General features: G+C 27.5%; 3 protein-coding genes across 5 annotated transcripts; 2 read left to right on the top strand and 1 right to left on the bottom strand.

Annotated features, from left to right (window-relative positions):
• The first annotated feature begins 495 nt into the window (after positions 1 to 495).
• LOC141532330 (peptidyl-prolyl cis-trans isomerase E) lies at positions 496 to 3,156 on the top strand. Of its 2 annotated transcripts, none has more exons than XM_074250622.1 (4): positions 496 to 695; positions 1,113 to 1,282; positions 1,669 to 2,025; positions 2,399 to 3,153. In XM_074250622.1, the coding sequence occupies exons 1-4, from the start codon at positions 665 to 667 to the stop codon at positions 2,714 to 2,716; spliced, it is 876 nt and encodes a 291-aa protein (XP_074106723.1). In that variant the 5' UTR covers positions 496 to 664; the 3' UTR covers positions 2,717 to 3,153. The 2 variants fall into 2 exon arrangements, with proteins under 2 accessions (XP_074106723.1, XP_074106724.1); XM_074250623.1 differs by having other exon boundaries at positions 497 to 691; positions 2,399 to 3,156.
• Positions 3,157 to 3,464: 308 nt separating this feature from the next.
• On the bottom strand, positions 3,465 to 18,022 carry Hydr1 (abhydrolase domain containing Hydr1). Of its 2 annotated transcripts, none has more exons than XM_074250621.1 (7): positions 17,993 to 18,022; positions 6,293 to 6,462; positions 5,985 to 6,195; positions 4,942 to 5,054; positions 4,599 to 4,830; positions 4,364 to 4,529; positions 3,465 to 3,687 (listed from the first exon to the last, which is right to left on the bottom strand). In XM_074250621.1, exons 1-7 carry the CDS (start codon positions 18,014 to 18,016, stop codon positions 3,518 to 3,520), a joined length of 1,086 nt encoding a protein of 361 aa, XP_074106722.1. In that variant the 5' UTR covers positions 18,017 to 18,022; the 3' UTR covers positions 3,465 to 3,517. The 2 variants fall into 2 exon arrangements, with proteins under 2 accessions (XP_074106722.1, XP_074106721.1); XM_074250620.1 differs by lacking the exon at positions 17,993 to 18,022 and adding an exon at positions 7,846 to 8,049.
• LOC141532328 (uncharacterized) lies at positions 10,418 to 15,960 on the top strand. Its single transcript, XM_074250619.1, has 2 exons — positions 10,418 to 10,820; positions 13,548 to 15,960. The coding sequence occupies exon 2, from the start codon at positions 13,578 to 13,580 to the stop codon at positions 15,444 to 15,446; it is 1,869 nt and encodes a 622-aa protein (XP_074106720.1). The 5' UTR covers positions 10,418 to 10,820; positions 13,548 to 13,577; the 3' UTR covers positions 15,447 to 15,960.
• Positions 18,023 to 19,183: the final 1,161 nt, after the last annotated feature.

Raw genomic sequence — 19,183 nt, 5'->3', positions numbered from 1 at the left:
TTTTCGTAGTTTTTTTAAGATTCCTCAAAATCTACCGGTCGGAATCGGTCCAAATTGTATTCAAAATCTAAATTTGGTCAAGCCCTTTCAAATGACACCAATCGCGATCAAATCGACCAAGCCGTTCAAAAGTTATGAGAGGTTTACATATATACATACATTTTTGAAAATTTTCAATTTTTTTAGCGAGAAGTTTAAAATTTGCGCGGATAAAAAATTCAAAAACTGCAAGTACGATTTTTTAAAAATATTCTTTTGTTTTTAATTTAATTATTGAAAAAAAAAAAATAAATAAATTTAGAACGTCGGCAAACTTTAATGACATTTCAAATTAATAAATTCAAATTCAAATAATTCCCGCACAAAAACGACTCACTCACTAGGCCATAAGAGGACAGTGCAATCAGTCTAACTAACTAGCCAAACTTAACAAAATTTTATTTAGTGATTTTTTTTATTTTGCTTCTGTCGTTCTGGGAAATTATTTATTATGAGTGTGACGCTGTTTTCTGTCTGTGTATGTAAAACACAACACCGGCCTTAATTAAAATAATTAAAATAATAACCTGTAAAATATTTTACAAATTAACTAATTTATTTGAAATTTTGCGAGAGTAAAAAAATAATTTGTGGTTACAATCTTTGATATTGGGAAACAATAATAATGAATAATACCAAAAGGACTATTTATGTTGGTAATGTAAACATTTGTAATTAGCCTAAAATATTAAAATTAATTAAACTATTAATCAAAAAAATATTTTTAGATAGTAAATAAAAATAATTTAATGTGATATTAAATTTTGCTGTTACTTTACAATTTTTTTAAGTTTCTTTAATAAATAAATTATAGCAAAAAAAAATTAGAAAAAAATTATTTACATGTAGAAATTTAAAAAAATTAAAAATGCAATTTTTTGGAAAACATTTGTTTTAAAAAATTAAAAAATTGTCTAGTGACTGCTAACTATAATGTCATTTAAAAAAAAGTCAAGTTTTTACAATAAAAAATTATATTATTGAGAAATTGGCAATTTTTTTATTTTTTTTTAATCATAAAAAAAATTCTAAAAATTTCTCGTAATTAAAATAATTTATTTTTATTTCAACAGGAGGCTTAGCTGAAGAAGTTGATGAAAAAATTCTTCATGCAGCTTTCATACCATTTGGTGAAATAATAGATATTCAGATACCACTTGATTATGAATCAGAAAAACATCGAGGATTTGCATTTATAGAATTTGAATTAGCTGAAGATGCTCTGGCAGCTATCGACAATATGGTGAGTAATCACAATAAATTTTATTTTTTAGTTTTCTAATTTTTTAACAACTTTTTATTGCAATATATTAATTGCTGGATATTTTAAAATTATGTCGGTCATTAATTGTGTTAAAATTTAATTTTTTATTAATTTTTTAACTAAATTTTTAATTAAATTTTTTATTTAATTTTTTTCTAATTTCTCAAATGAGAAAAAAAAAATTAAAAAAAATTGCATTTATAAATTTTCAATTTTCTTAAAAATGAAAATAAACAAAAAAATTTTTTTTAAATAATTTTTTCAATAAAAAAAATTCCAAAAATTTAATTAAAAATTTTTTTATATTACTAAAGTTAAACTTTAATTTTTATTAATTAAATAATAATTATCTTTACATGTTACAGAATGACTCAGAATTATTTGGTCGCACAATACGTGTCAACATAGCTAAACCTCAGCGAATTAAAGAAGGTTCATCAAAGCCTGTTTGGGCAGAAGATACTTGGCTGCAAGAACATGCCGGTGAAACTCTTAATAAAGACAATTCCACGAGTAACATTCTTACGACCACCGTAAAAGAAAAGCGTAATCCACAGGTTTACTTAGATATCAGCGCTGGAAAATATGAATTGGGCCGTATTATAATAATGTTACGAGCAGACATTGTTCCTAAAACAGCTGAGAATTTTCGTTGTCTCTGTACTCATGAAAAAGGCTATGGTTATCAAGGAAGTATATTTCATCGGATAATTCCTGACTTTGTATCCTTTTTTATAGAATTTAATTTGATATTAAGGACGTTTTTATAATTTATTTTTATCAAAAAATTTAAAAAAAAAAATTTGACTTAAAGAAAATTTTAAAAATTATACGTGCAATTTAAAAAAAATTTTTTTTTAGCGCCAATTTAATGAAAAAAATCAAAAAGTTTTGAACGTAATTTTTTTTTTTTATTTAAAAAAATTAATTTTTTTGAAACATTATTTATTATGATATCTTAAACTCATCAAAGCTAAAAAATATAAATTTATGTTTACTATTAATCCTTACACATGAACGTCCTTAAATATAAATAGAAATTAATTTTTAACTCCCCAAAAAAAAGAATTATTTCCTTAATTATTTCTAAAATAGATGTGTCAAGGAGGTGATTTCACAAATCATAACGGCAAGGGTGGTAAGTCAATCTACGGTAACAAATTTGATGATGAATCATTTGAATTGAAGCACACTGGACCAGGAATATTATCGATGGCTAACTCCGGGCCCAACAGCAATGGTTCGCAATTTTTCTTGTGTCTCGCTAAAACTGATTGGCTTGACAATAAACACGTTGTTTTTGGACACGTGCTCAGTGGACTTGATGTGCTAAAAAAAATGGAGAAATATGGGAGTAAGGGGGGTTCAGTTTCGCAAAAAGTTGTAATAACTACATGTGGAGAGTTGTTGTAATAAAATATAATTTATTATTTAAAAAAAAAGAAATATTTTAATAATGTAATTTTCAACTATGAAACATTAATTGTGAAAAAAATTTTTTCAGATAGTATCTAGTATAATCCAGATTGCAATGAGTATAATCCCAGATTATAATGAGTATAATCCCAGATTATAATGGGTATAATCTCAGATTATAACGAGTATAATCCCAGATTATAATGAGTATAATCCCAGATTACAATGGGCGTATAAACAAACTTTCCATTTTACTCTGAAATATAAAATTTAATCACTCATTTAGTGATTATTTAATTACTATTTTTTTAAATTACATGGACATCATAAATGATTCTATAAAATATTTCTTATTTAACTTTTAATTATTGTCGCTTCATGATTCGCAAAACTATGTTTAAATACATTTTATTTTGACTTAAGAAGGCTCGAACGATTCTAATATGTAAAATGATTTCCAACTTCGACTTTTGAAATTAAGTATGCATATAAATGAATTCGTAATTTATCTAATACCAAAATTTTAAAAAGATTCACCGTTTAGTTACTTAGATATTAAATTTATTAGATATTTATTTTATTAGATAAGTAAATTAAAAACAATAACTTCTCGATTTTTAAAAATCTTTTATTTTCTTAGCGGAAAGTTAAAAATGGAAAATATTTTATAAACAATTACTTAATTATTTTTTTTTCTTTTAAACATCAATTACAAAATTTATTTTTTGCTTAAAAAATGAATGAGCTTTATGAGGCGTGCACTTCTGAATTTTCCAAACTATATTTTGGTCATTCTATTTATAGTTCCTTTTTAAAAAACATCATACAAAAGTATTGACTAAATAACTTAGTTATATATTGTTCTTCTTTAGTGGGCCACATTCCTTGAAGAAATCCAATATGACCACCGTGAGATGTTATCAAAAAAGCAATATTTTTACATTTCTCGACCTCTTTTAATGGAATTACTATTAAAAAAAAATTCGTTATTATTATGATTATTATTATTAGTATTATTTCTATTAAATTTGTGTAAAAAAATCCATTAACATTGCTTACAATTTACTCAATACTTAATTACAAAGCTGTAGAATTTATTTTATGAAAATTAGTTTATAAAGTCACCGCCAGGTGGCACAGTGGTGCTTTTTCTTCTCGTTTGCAGAAATTTTTTGCGAAGTTTACATTATTATTATTATTATTATTATTATTATTATTATTATTATTGTTTCAATCAAAAATTTTAAAAATTCATTTATATTGCTTACAATTCACTCAATATTTAATTAAAAAAGCTATGAAAAATTTTTTTAATTAGTTTCTGGAGTCACCGCCAGGTGGCGCCGTGGCGCGTATTATTTTCGCTTGTAGAATTTTTTTTTGAAGAAATTATTATTATTATTATTATTATTATTATTTCAATCAAAAATTTTAAAAATCCATTTATATTGCTTCCAATTCACTTAATATTTCAATTAAAAAAGCTATGAAAAGTTTTTTTTTAATTAGTTTCTAAAGTCACCGCCAGGTGGCGACGTGGCGCGTATTATTCTCGCTTGTAGATTTTTTATTTCCGAAGATATTATTATTATTATGCAATGTTAATTAAAAATTCAGAAATTGATTGAAAAATTTTTTTTTTACCTTCAAAAGGTTGGAATGGATCATCAGCAGCATTCAAACAGAATAAAGGTACTCTGATAAACTGTAATTTATCGTGTAATGTAGCACACTTATAATACTCATCGACATTTTCATATCCAAAATGTTTTGCAGTAAAAGCTGAGTCGAATTCTCTTACTGTTTTACTCTAAAAAAAAAAAAAAAAATATCAATAGTTTTGTTTAATAAAAAATTGATACTTATCATTTTATCACACCTTAAAAACTTTTTCTAAATCCTCTTTGAAAAACTCGTGTACTTTATCGTGCATACTTCTAAAAGTTTGAGTCAAAGCTTTAGTCAACAATCGATTTAAAAATCGATTAAATCCAGACTCGATACTTTTTGTCCCTTCAATTATATTCCACGGTACTGATAGGACAAATGTTGCTTGTAATTTATCGATAGCTTTTTCACGTTCTTTTGCTAAATAATTTCCTAATATTAATCTAAAAAAATAACATTATGCTTTATCACTGAATCTTCACACTGAGAAAAATTTATTTTGATAAATTTTTTCTCAGTGTGAGAAATAAAATAAAAAAAATAAAAGTACAAACCCTCCCATAGAAATTCCACACGCTCCGATTTGAACATTTGGATTTAATTTACGTACATGAGTCAAAACTTCAGTAAAATCTTCACAATTTGCTGCACAGTAAGCTCTCGGAGTCTACTAAAAAATACTTTTTATTAAAAATAAAATGGACCGAACAACATTTTTATTTTTTTGTTCTTGCATGTTGTTTTAGAATAAAAAATTTGAGAAAATAATTCAATGCTTTTTTTAATTTTTGATTTAAATTTATTGGAAAATAACCAAATCTTAATTTTTTTTCTCGGATTTTAAAGTTTTATAATTTTTTTTTTCAAAAGCTCATTATAATATAGATTATACTCATTATAATCTGAGATTATACTCATTACAATCTGGGATTATACTCATTATAATCTGGGATTATACTTATAATTATCTCGGATCGTACTCATTATAATCTCGGATGATAATCATTATAATCTGGGACTATACTCATTATAATCTGGAATTATAATCATTATAATCTCGGATTATACTCAGTATAATCTGGGATGATATCTAGTGTCATCTTGTTCTTTCTGTGTAATCTAAAATTATTTTTTTTTTAATAAAAAAAAAATTTTTTTACAAGAAATTTTCTTCAAAAAAATTTTTTATTCCTTCAGCTAGGAAAAAAAATTGTTTAAAATTTTAAACAAATTAATTACTTATTACACTGCTAATTTCTTTCAAAATAAATTAAATGTGCTATTAACTAATTAATCTTTAAAAATAATTTTTTTTATCACATAAATGTAAACTGGCTACAAAAAAAAAAGATTGCCGCCAACTTACGCTGAACTCAACCGATCAAAGCTCAGTGCAATAAAAGAGATAGTGTAGTCATCCGTATCAGAGTTCAATTGTTCAACGCTACCTACTAGAGGAGATTAAACACTGTTAATTATTAAAGCAATTTAATAATGACAATTCAAGTACTAAAAAACGGAATAAAATAATTCTATGTGCAGAAAATTTTGTAATAAAAAATAAAACTTAAAACTTAAAAAAACGTAAAAGTTTTACCTTTAACGATACGCCACTCAGCCCACGATTATTAAAAATTACACATTTAATTCCTATTTTACGTCCGCCTATCACGAGACATCTTATGTATTCCGCTTGACTAGTCCCAGTTAATCCTGGTAAAATAATAACAATTGGTGCTAATTTATTACAACTATCTTCCACCCAATCCAAAGCGACTTCACCCCCATCTTGTAATTTTAAAATTTCTCTGTGGAAAAATGTATAAATTAATATTTACAGTGCAATTTTTAACGACATAAAACTACGGTGAAATCTCCGTTGAAAAATTAGAAAAAATTTTTTACCTTCGGTAATTTATTTCGGGAATCATTCTGCCCCGTATGATACTTGCTGCAATTGTTTGAGCACGTGATTCAAGACACCAAGGTGTCGGGAGAAATTTTTCTTTTACTATTTCCATGTTATTTACGATTAATTTACGAAATTTATCATCCCCACAAAATAATATTGGTGTCTAGAATTTAAGAAATTAAAAATAAATTTAAATATGTTCAAAATTTTACGCAAAAGTTTAGTAATCCAAAAAAGAAGAATAATTTTTTCGTATCAGTTTCAAGAAATTTGGACAAAAATTAAATCAATATAAAATTAATAAATTATTAATAAAAAATAGAATGTGAAATAAATTCAGCTTTTAAATTCCGAAAATATTTAAATTTATTGAAAATTTTAATTTCCAAAAAAATGGCGACTGATTGAAAATTTTCTCACTATTCTTACTTTTTTTTTTTTTTTTTTTTTTAGCGCTCTACGAGATTATTAATAACTTTCTAATAATTAAATATTTTTTAGTAAAAATTTCAAGTAATAATCTTTAAAGTACTCTTAAAAAAATAAAAAATATACGATCCCCAAATTCTTTTGTTTTTAATGTAAAAAAACATTTTTTTTAAAGTGGTTTTTTAGGAAAAACTTTTAAACGGCTTTATCGATCAATTTTAAAAACTAATCAGCTTTTAACTTTGGAGAATCGCGTCATAAAAACGTCATAAAATGCAATTTTAAGCGTTTGGAAATGGAATTAACGGCAAGTTGCAGGGATGGCCTTTAGGGTCAAGCGAGTTTTCAGATTTTTTTTTTAATTTCACAGTAATTATCTCCGCACTGAAAAAAAAATTTTTGACCAGAGAGTAATTTTTCTTGGCTCAAAAAAATATTAAGAAAGATTGAAAATTTCTTGAATAAAATCCTAGTTTCTTAAGCTAAGACAATTTTCTTGAGTCAAGAAAATTTCTTCCTGCTCCAAAATAATTTTTGTCTTTAAAATTTTTTTGGCGCGAAAAATTTGTTTTTCGCGCCAAGAAAATCAAATTTTTCTTGGCGCGAAAATTTGTTGAATTTACAAAGTTTTGCAGTCTTAAACTTTAAAAATATTTCCCAAAATATTTTATAAGCAAATTTACGTGTAGATAATTTTAAAATTGTAATTTTTACAGATTTCTTCAAAGTTTTTAAATTAACGAAAATTTTTAATATATTTCTCACTTTAACGCATCAAAAAACAAATTATTCTCTTAACACTTGCGAAAATATGACTGGAGTATACAAAAACAACTAAAAATTTCAATAACCATAAATTATGATCATTAACAGATATGTTAAACTTATTTGCATGTGTCAGTGTATGTAAACGTTGTCTTATTATTAGATTCTAGAAGTCTTTAGCGACCGATCTTAAAATATAGTCTTTAAAGATGTCTTAATAAATAAAGAGAGAAGATAAAAAAATAGAGTGAGATTTTTCGGACTTTTTTGAGAAAAAAAAGTTATAATTTAAACTCGGAATATTTTTTACTAAATTAATAATTCTAAAGTTTAAATTTTAAATCATTATTACCTTCGCAATGCGTATTAAATAATAAATGTAGTATCCAGAGATTAAAATAATAAAACTATAGATTAGCGGCAAATCTAATAACGCTTTTAACTCAATCATTATGATCAAGGTAAATCAATAAAGAATTTTTACAATATCATTAAAGCGTAAATATTTTGCTGGTAAATTGACAGCTGTTTGTAGTTTTAATGTCGATGAATGACTGATTATTCCTTTCATAAAGCAAAGAGTAGTCAATCAACGCTAGCCTTCGAGTTATTAATAGTAGGGGGATTACATATCATGCAGCTATCTCTCTTGTCTTATCTCTTTATTACTTTTTATAAAGAATATAATGATAATATTCGTTCACACGTTTCACATTATCATTTAGTAGTAATTTTAAAGCGAGTTACAGCCCTGATAGCCAGCGCTTTCTCAGTAAGTGTTGACTTCCAGCAGTTACGGTTAATTTATACATCAAGTTGGCGGTAATTCTTCTCTCAACAACAGTTGTAAGCAAATTGACGGAAATCTACGGCCGCAACTTGAATACAAGTTAACAATCAAACTTGTAGTTAAATTTCTTTTCAACTTTACTACAATTTGAAGGAAATACTTGTACAGCAAGTTTTGACGTCTATTTGCAGAGTAAGTTATAGGTAACTAATAGGTAATCGCTCGCTTTGCCAACTCTTTCCGTCAAGTTTGCTTCAAATTGCGGACGTAGATTGACAGTAAGTTATAGATAAGGTGGCTATCAGGGAGAAAACTTTTCGATTTTAAATGTAACAACAGTCGATAGGGAAGAAAGACCAAAATAAAAAAAAACTAAAAAAATTTCGAAAATTTTTTTGTTGCTGGTTTTTTTATGACCACTCAAAAACGGCAGAGGCTACAAAATTTTTAAGTTCTAATCCAAAAACTAGACACTTGGAGCTACAATTTCTTTTTTTTTTGATTTTCTGTATGACCATTTCTCTCGAAGTTACGGCCTGTTGAAAATTGCCCAAAAATTGGGAATTTTTTTTTGATCTCTTAAATTTTTCCAAAAGTGTATTTTATCAAAATTTTTAACACTATTCTTAATTTATATTTATCAAAATTTGTTTTCTATTTTTGACTTCCTAAGAAAGTTTGCTGACGTTCTAAATTTTTTTCAATAATTAAATTAAAACGTAAAAATATTTTTAAAAAATTGTACTTGCAGTTTTTGAATTTTTTATCCGCGCAAATTTTAAACTTCCCGCTAAAAAAATTGAAAATTTTCAAAAATGTATGTATATATGTAAACCTCTCATAACTTTTGAACGGCTTGTTCGATTTGATCGCGGTTGGTGTCATTTGAAAGGGCTTGACCAAATTTAGATTTTGAATACAATTTGGACCGATTCCGACCGGTAGATTTTGAGGAATCTTAAAAAAACTACGAAAAAAAATTTTTTCAAATCAAGTTTTTTTGAATAACTTTTAAACGGCTTGATCGATCAATTCCAAAAACTAATCAGCTCTTAACATCGAAAAACCACGTCGATCGCCACCAAGTCAGTCAAAATCGGTTGATTCGTTCGTGAGTTATCGTTGACGAAAGAAATCGAATAAAAACGTTTTTTTCGAATTACACCGAAACTTCCGGTCTTATCAATTTGTTTTTAAAAATGTATCATAGAATTTGAAAAACTGCGTCGAATGCCGCCAACCGCGTGAAAATCGGTTCATTCATTCAAAAGTTATTGCGATTTGAAAATTCAAAAAATAGTGTTTTATTAAACTTCTATCAGTTAATTTTTTAGTTAGGTTTTCTATAAAAAGCTTGTTTTTTAGTTTTTCTAAACTATTATTTATTAACATGTTGAGAATAAAACACTGCCTCAACGCTTCGCTTATAAGGCGTGCAATTAAAAATTTACAACAAATTTTTATTAAATTGCTTATTTTTTCTAAAAGAAATTTTTTTTTACTAATAAATATCTTTTAAAGTAGATAAGTATAAAATAAAATATATCAATTCTCAATTTATTATTTGCAATATAATAGATTCCCTAAAAAAATTTTTTTTTCTCTCCTTTCACACACTTCTTTCCTCTTAGCGTGTAATATTATTCTGCATATAATTTTTTCTAAAAATATTTTTTTAGTAATGAAATTAAGTCTGAATTTTAGTGATCATGCTTGATATCGACCTTTTTATTTACTCGCTCTTGCGAGAAGTGTATTGTCCGAGCTGTATAAAGGGTAGAAAAAAGTGCAGAGCATACAAAGCTAGGGTAAAATATATCCGAGAATTCAGAAGGTCCATATAGAACATTGGAGTATTAAACGGAAGAAAACGCGACGAGTAAACCAGCAGACACAAAGAAAAAGTGAGAAAACAAGTATAACGTGCTATAGACTAATATTTTATACACAGACCTCATGGTTAACGGCGTGTAACCGTATTATATGTACAGCAAAATGTGCTCCCAGATTAGTGTTGGTGTTCCTATTGTATAGTTGAGAGTAGGAGAAAAATAACCCGAAGAGAGGGAAATGGGAAGACTTCTACGCCGACTCCGGAGTCAGTAATCCAGCAGTCCGGAGCTGACATTTCGAACAGTGGGATTTATGTGTATTTTTTAAGATTCTATTTGTAAAATTTACAAATTTACATTGCCTAGAATTAGATCAATCTAATTTCTGTGAAGAAATTCAAAATTCCTCCAAGAAACTTCCCCCTGAAGTTATTGGGGTTGGAAGTTTCTACCAACTCGCAATTAAACGAGTCTAGAGATGAAATTTTAATGTTTACCTGAGTCTTGTGCTTTTTCCTCGATTTTAATATCACTAACAAAGTCAAACTGTAAAATCAATTGTGAATTGTAAAGAGCGATCCGATTTTTGGTGAAAAAAACATGAAAATTACCTTCTATTCATCGAAATATTTTTGATGGATTCGTGAAGAGTGTCTAAGCCAGGTTTTTAAAATTTTCAAGGGAGGAATGTCTCAAGGATCACAGGTAAAATTTAATTTATCCAGGTATCTTCCCTAAAAATCACCCAGTAACAGATAATCTTATGTTGCGCTTCAGAAAAAAATACACTTTTATTTTCTCGGGTTATATTTATCTTTAAACCGACCTCATAAAGTAATTTCGCCCAGTATTTAAGTTTTTAAGAGTAAAATATTGACTACAAATTATCTAATTTGATCCAATTTAAAATCTCGGATAGATTCCGAAAATTTGCTTAACTCGGTTATCAATTGAGTAAATTACAACACTATAAATGGAAGCATAGTTCTATAGACATCGATTCGCAATTTAATTGTATTTTCATGCATTCATTTTATTTTTATTTTTGTAAAATAAACATCATCATTTTATTTACAATTATTTTATGTATTTTTAAAAAGTATACTGAGAGAATAATTTATTTGAATCAAATCATTTATTTCAGTCAAAGATTTTTTAAAAATTTCTTAGGATTTTTTAAAAATTTTAACAGAATGTTCATATAATTCTGCATCAATTGGCGCAATTTCAAAATTTTTGACCATCTAGTTTCAGAGATATTTAATTTCAAAGTTTGAGTTTTGAACGCTGTTATACATTACGGTATACGGGATATCCAAAAGTTTACCTACAAACATTTTTATATCTCAGAAACTTTTCTTAGGATCTTTTTAAAAAACTAGAGTAACGTTAACTAACAACTAAACAATTTTTTAAAAATAATTTCATTGATAATTACCATACAGTTTCACAGATATTTATTAATAAGTAATGAAAAATTTACCAGACTTTAGCCGAGGAAGGGATACGTTAATAAAGCTATGGCAACAACGCAAGTTTTGTGAGCCGCGAAAAAAGTATGAGACGCGCTTGCGCTGAAAAATTTAAAAAGTTTAATGTACGTTAGGTGTAATATTATAGTTATTAATTTTATTTATTTAAAAAAAAATAACAATGATTATTTTATGAAAATAAGTATTTTTCTATATTTATTAAAAATTCAAAAAAGTTAACAATTTTAATATAATAATATATATTAATCTTTGATAAGTTATAAAAATAATAGTCAGATGAAATAATAGAAAATAGTAAAATTTAAAATCAGTTAATACATCAACACAAAAAATTTAATTACTGATTTTTTTGAAAAAACAAAACAATACTGTCAATTATTTTTTTTCAGACATTCTAATTATATTTCCGAATAAATGTATATAAATAAATAAATAAATAAATAAATAAATAAATAAATAAACGCATGTATCAAAACAGAGGTTAGTCTACAGCTGGTCTTTATTTTTTTAGTTTTTTTCAAACTATTATTTTTCTGTGTAGAAAATGTATAATTACTAATAAATAATTATATACTAAAATCTTTAAATATGTAACTTGAGTTTCTAGAGGAAAATTTATTACATAAAGAGTAGGAACGTTTTTTGTTGCGGTCAACTTTGAAAAATAGATCCGTATCTAATTGTATCTATGTATATTTTGATACTTTGTTGGAGTATCGGTAGGCAGCTGCTTACCTTTTCTCCAAGCCTTATGGCTTTATAACACTCACAAAAAAATTTTAATTACATCCGTAGACCCGACAAAAGAATTTCTTAAGAGTTTAAAAAAAAAAAAAATTTATTTTTCTTACTAACAACTTGAATCTTTATATTTTGATAGATTTTAAAGAATTTTTAATTAATAAAAATATTTCTTTATTTTTAAGATACTAATTGTTAATTATCAACGTTAAAAATAGAAGAAGTTAATTATAATCAGTGCACAATGAAAAAAAAAAATATCCCTGACAAAATATCCTATTAAAAAAAAAAAAATTGACTTGAATCAAGTAAATAATTTTGAAGAATTTCATCTTTTTAGTTTGAGTTAAAAAATTCCTAGAATAAAAAATTTCACTTGGTTTAAGTAAATTTTATTTAATTTAACAATTTTTTGTCTTGATTCAAAACAATGAACTTCTTCAAAATTATTTTCTTGGTTCAAAAATTTTACTTTTGATTCAAGTTAATTTTTTTTTTCAGTGTACAGACAAAATATCTTACAGACAAAATATCCCAAGCAAAATAATTTAAAGACAAATATTTTCACATAAATTTCCCTTCCAACCAATACATAAGTTTGCCCAAAAATAATAACTCAATTATAATCACAAAATCCGTCAAAATTAATTAACTTAACAGTTCAACATGAATTATTATTATACACTGATAGAAAAACAATCTTGATTCAAGAAACTTTTTTTCTTCAAAATTTGAATTCTTGAAACTAGATATAGATATATTTCTTTCAAGAATTTTTGTCTCTTGGTTCAAGATAGGCGATAACATTGATTCAAGATATTACCGACTTGTGTTAACAATGGCTTTTTTTTGAGTCATTAATTTACTTATTTCCAAGAAATAATTTTTTTTTCGGTACAACAATTAAAGACTATTTAGTTTTTGAAATCTACTTTGATGAATTATTTTAAGTTTTTTAAACGATAATGTTATTTTGGTTGAAAAACTAAATGTATCGATTGAAGATAATATAGCTCTTAAGCCAAGAAAATCTAAATCAAGGCAAGAAATTCTTAAAGCAAAATAATCATTTGTCTTCCAAAATAAATTCTTAGATCAAGAAAATATCTCTTGAGTCAACATAAATTTTCTGTCACTTAGGCCTTAATATATGCTAATTATGAAGCCAAAATGACCCAAAAATTTGGATTTGTTACAGAGAAGACAACGTAGCAGGTGACCAGACGGAATGGCGACGCGCTCAAACTTATTTCCGGCGTTTTCGATCGTCTTGTTACTTTCTACGACAATAAAACTCATTGACACCAGTGGCAATTTGTGTCCAGCAATCTGCAAGTGTGAAGATGAGTTTTTACGAGCGTCTTGTGCTTACGCGAATTTAGAAGTGGTACCAATTCAGCTAAATCCAGACATTCACCACTTGGATCTTTCGATAAACCGAATAACGAGTCTGAATTTGGGTTTTGGCTTCTACAATAATCTTGAAAGTTTAGATCTATCTTACAATATTTTACACACCTTGGGATCAGATAACTTTCTCTTGCAAACGCACATGGAGATATTGAACGTCAGTAACAATAATCTGCGAACTATTGGCAGAAATTCCTTAAGAGGCTTAGAATCTTTACGAATTTTCAATTTAAACAACAATAACATCACGGAAATGGATTCCGCCGCATTTCGTCATACGAGCGAATTGGAAGATTTGAATCTGAGCGGGAATTCATTGACAAGCTTACCCAATGAAATTTTCAAAAATTTACACAAAATACGGAATCTTAAATTAAATCGAAACTCACTTCTTGAAGTGCCGGCGAACAATCTTCATCTAGTTCCTAGTTTAGAGAATTTAGAACTATCAGATAATTTAATTCAAGAAATTTCTCATGATTCTTTACCGACATTAAGATCTCTAACGTCGCTTAATTTAGCCAACAATTTAATCCAAATAATAAGTGAAGAAGCATTTCAACGATTACCAGCACTTGTGTATCTCAATTTAAAAGGTAATAATTTCACTTACGTGCCAACATCCGCTCTATCGCACTTGAGTCTTTTGTCAAATTTGATTCTGTCGAGAAATCCACTTGAACGATTAGATAATTTAGCTTTTCGTAATTTATTCGAGCTTAAAACAATCGATTTGCGTGAATGCACGATTCTGTACATTAAATCTCGTGCATTTGCGGATAATGTAAATCTTGAGAAGATATTTCTCGATGGAAATCATGATCTAAGACACTTGCCATCACGGGTTTTGTATTCAGCGAGATACTTAACAACAGTCTCGCTGCGTCATTGCAATTTGTCGAGCCTTGAACCCACGCACTTTCCAGTGGACGGATTGAATCTTCTGCAAATTGGTGGAAATCCTCTAATTTGCAATTGCTCTCTTCATTGGCTCTGGAACGTTATTCACACCACTGAAGAAAACAACGCGTCGAAGTTGTTTGTCGATCGTGGAGAAATTGTTTGTGCAGATGATGTTTTCAATGGAAAATTATTAATGAACCTCACGGAAAGTTCTTTGCGTTGCCGATTGAGCTCGTTGTATTTGTCATTGTTAGCTGCAGGATGCTTAACAGCTGCTGCAATTATTATTATCCTAGCTGGTTACATAACACGCAATAATCGTCGGAAGAAAACTTTCAATCGTCCTAGTCGTCCGGAGTTGTTAGTTTACGTTGGGTTGAACGAAGACGTTACAAAGCGTACTCTTGTACATTCATCGGTTAACGTCGATCTCTACCGACCTCCGCTTTCGTCATCAAGCAGAAGAGTTACTAACGTCCAAAGAAGCTCCAACAATCACGACATGTCTGGCGCTTCGTTCTATCACTCTCAACACAATGATCAGGATGATACCTTCAATGAACCGATGCAAAACCTGAATCGATTTAGAAACTCTGGTTTGGAAAATTTAGATGACTCTAATTCACAAAACAAGTCAGAAGTTTATGACAACAGTGTTTATGGAGTACAAAATTCAGATGTGAGATGTCAAGGGAAGAATAACGCGGATAGTGACTACGAATATGAATATTATTCATCGCCAATGGTGCTGCCTGCACAAAAACCTCACATTGTGTTTGTCTAAGTGTTTACTTTCAATGATTTGCGTTTTGGCCAGTTACTTTGTTCTATTGCTGTGATTATGAAGAATACAGCTAAGCTCTAATACTCAAATCTGTTAAAATTTGCCGTTTTATACATCAGACACTCGAACGTCCACGGAATAATTTTTTTTGTTTATTTAAAAAGCAAAATGGCTTTTAAAAATGTTATTAGGGTTAAAAAGAGTGTTTTTACATGACATTTATGTGTAAGTATTATTTTACAATCACAGAATTTTTGAAAGGCGAGAGTAGAGCACTACCGCTTCGCTTATGAGGCGTGCAATTACGAAAATTTTCAAAAATTCTATACAACTTGCTGGAATTCGGAAGTAAGACTATTAAATGTGTTTTTTTAAGGCTTGCACTGAATTTTCAATTATGCTCTGTTTACTATTTTGAGCATGACACGCATCGAAAAATATAAGAACAATCTTTGAATTATTGATCCGACTTGCTCAATATTTGGAAAAAATCGTTACTTAAGAACCTTATTTACGTGATAAATTATTTTTATAAATTAACTAGAATTCAAATTTGCGCGCGCAAGCATTTTATTGCGCGCGCATGAATTTAGGATTTGCATATATTTTTATGCTTTGATATATTCGACCAATCAGGGTTACGGATAGTTTGCTTACATGATATATTTTCATATTTTTCATCTAAATTATTATAAAAGTGGATTAATTTTTTAACATTTCTAAATGCGAATATTCTATCGACAAAAGTTTTGGTTAAGACATTACTATCGTCTTAATACGTCAATCTATTTTTGATCTCATCCTTTATCGTTGAATAATCACCCTAACAAGACTAATAAATTTTAAATTATGACAAAACTAAAAAAAAAAAAAAAAAAAAAAATTGAATCAAGAGAAAAATTCTTGAACTGGATTATACTTATGATAATCTCCTATTTCTCCTAATAAAATCTCAGATCATACTGCGCAAGGTTCCACTGGACATAATCCGAGATTATATCCTGTAGAATTTGGATTATACTCAGTGATATCTCCGCGATTTTTTTAAATTTCGCAATAATCGTTTATTTTCGTATTAATTGAAGATATATATTTTTGTCACTAAAATTCGTCGGTATTAACCAGAAATTATCGACAATTTTTCTGGGAAAAATTTTGGAGTTTAAATTTAAAATAAAATTGTAATAATCGTGATTTTTTACGTTGCTGATTTAAGAAAAAAAAAATACGAGGTTAAAACGATTAACAGTGTTAACTTTTAGAGGCGCAGTAGCCTATCGGATCCGGCCCTTGCTTATCAAAGCATTGGACCGGGTTCGAGCCCAGCGTATATAATTGAATATTTTCAATATTTAAAAATATTGGGAAAAAAATTTCTTATTTTTAAATTCAATTTTTTATCAATAAATAAAATTATAAAAATTTTTAAATGTCGGCTAACTTAATTTTTGCAGAGAAAAATGCAGAGCCAAAAGAATAATTTTTGCGTCATCACAATTTACATCTAATCTAATGAATTTGATAAAAAAAAATGAACCTACCCTCTACTACACAAACTTTTTGGCCTTACTAATCGATCATAATTGACCCATAGAATTTTTTTATCTCCGATAGTATTTTAAGTAAAAGATATAATGCGATGAAATTTAATTTTATCAGATTAAACTATTTTAATTCCGGACTTTACGCAAGAATTTAATCGGTTGTCATAAAACATAATTTGCATGAGAGATCTTTTCAGTTTTAAAAGTAAGGTCCGGCATATTTTACGCTTGGTGCCTTATTAGAAATGGTTTACTGTTTGTTTATTTATTTTTGTAAAATCTGGTACTTTATAATTTTGTGATTAGTATGGTAGAATAAAATTGTCAAAAATTCTACACAGTTAGTGCCAATTCGAGTCAACACGGATCGAAACGAATTTAAAATAAATTAGTGATAATTAATATTAAAAACAAATGTAATATGTTATTGTCATATAAATAATGTCAATGCGGGTATGTAGAAAGAAAAATTTCTACTCATAGAATAATATACTACTTTAGAAGCAATAAATATATTTAAAATATTTAAAATATTTAAAATAAGATGTACCTTTAACAAAACTATTTATTTAGGTTTTATCGTCCACCATATGAATAATTATTGTAACGTTACTGTGCTGGTTGAAATTAAAACGCACATAATAACACTGATGTAAAACACTTGGAGTTTACAGTTTTGTTTATGTATATTTTTAAGATGTAAGAATTTTTTAGCTTACAACCGTTGACTCTTTTGTAACAATTGTTTTTTTGTGAATAAAAAAATATTAAAATATAAATATATGCTTTTAAAATATTTACCTGCTTGTCAATTTGTTTCCTCATTTTTTTTTTTTTGCAGTAATTTGTTCCAAAAATTTGTTTTAAAATTTTTTTCCATCTCAATTATTTCAGAAATAGAATTCAAATTTACGCGCGCTTGCGCGCGCATGAATTTAAAATTTGCATATATTTTTATGCTTTGATATATTTGACCAATCACGTTACGAATAGTTTGCTTACCTGATATATTTTCATATTTTTCATCTAAGAGTTGATACTGAAGTTAGCAGTCAGCTGTTAATTAAAAAAATTTTTTAATAAATCAATTACAATAAAAAAATGCTTCTAAAAATTTTCACTAGTAATATTTTTATTAATTTTTACTTGTGTGAAACTTTTTAATTTAATTTTTTTTATAATACATAAAAAAATTGACATTAAAGTTAGCAATTATATTTTTAATTTCATTTAATAAAAAAATTAGTTCCAAAAAATAATTTTTAAAAAAATTGGATCTTTAATCTTTTTAAATTTCTAAATATCAATTTTTTTTGCTATATATAATTTATTTGTTAAAAAAATTATTAAATATCTGCTAAATTATTTATAAATGAATTCCTTCATCCAGAGACTTACAAACTATTAACTCTTACGAAAGTGAAAGCGAAAGAATTAAAATATAAATATGCGTGGGTACATCAGAACACAATCTATGTAAAGAAAGATGATGATGCATCTAAAATATTAATCAGATCAGAATATGATCTGAATAAACTTGAATAGCCATTAATTGATCATCACACACCCATCACCTCTCTTAAGCTACTCACTTTAAATATAAATAGTTATCTATCTCATGCAGCAAAATTTGAACTTCTGGTTGCTGAAATCAAACCTCATATTATTGCTGTAGTTGAGACGTGGCTAAATCCTGACATTGCTATAACACTTGATAACTATACCATCTTTCGTCGTGACCGAGGACTTATTGATAAAACTGGTCGCTATATTAGAGGTGGAGGTGTTGCCTGCTTTATTCACAACTCGATCAAATCTAAAGTTTTATACATCTCTAAGGTGAATCAACTAAATAATCCAGAATTTATATTGCTTGATGTTACGTTGCCTTCCGGTAGTCATGTATTTGTATCTTCGATCTATAGAAGACCGCAAGGTGATCTTTTAAATGAATTTTTCACTGAATTTGGTAAACTCTATCCTCACTTCAACAACATTATTATCTTGGGTGATTTAAACTGCAACCTGTTAAAAACTGATAGAGCTCCGGCGCATCTAAACTCATTTATCACTGATTCTGATCTTTTCAATGTGCCATTTGGTTCAACTTATCATACGTCAGGCACGGATTCTTGGTTAGATGTAATTATCATTGACAGTCAAGATAAGCTGGGAGCTTTCTCCAAATCTCAA

This window comes from Cotesia typhae, unplaced genomic scaffold, assembly GCF_013202065.1.
Source record: "Cotesia typhae breed Kobodo isofemale line unplaced genomic scaffold, CoteBio_Ctyphae contig_59, whole genome shotgun sequence".
NCBI lineage: Eukaryota > Metazoa > Arthropoda > Insecta > Hymenoptera > Braconidae > Cotesia > Cotesia typhae.
Note: the sequence above shows the minus strand (reverse complement) of the source record. Positions and strands in the feature narration are given on the sequence as shown.

Bases quoted from the DNA above. Each gene is read 5' to 3' on its own strand.
- LOC141532330 (XM_074250622.1), top strand. From the start codon at position 665: ATGAATAATACCAAAAGGACTATTTATGTTG. The intron at 696-1,112 runs GTAATGTAAACA...TTATTTCAACAG, and splicing joins CAAAAGGACTATTTATGTTG to GAGGCTTAGCTGAAGAAGTT. The intron at 1,283-1,668 runs GTGAGTAATCAC...TACATGTTACAG, and splicing joins TGGCAGCTATCGACAATATG to AATGACTCAGAATTATTTGG.
- Hydr1 (XM_074250620.1), bottom strand. From the start codon at position 7,944: ATGATTGAGTTAAAAGCGTTATTAGATTTGCCGCTAATCTATAGTTTT. The intron at 6,463-7,845 runs GTAATAATGATT...CTTAAATTCTAG, and splicing joins ATTTAATACGCATTGCGAAG to ACACCAATATTATTTTGTGG. The intron at 4,831-4,941 runs GTTTGTACTTTT...TTATTTTTTTAG, and splicing joins TGTGGAATTTCTATGGGAGG to ATTAATATTAGGAAATTATT.
- LOC141532328 (XM_074250619.1), top strand. From the start codon at position 13,578: ATGGCGACGCGCTCAAACTTATTTCCGGCGTTTTCGATCGTCTTGTTA.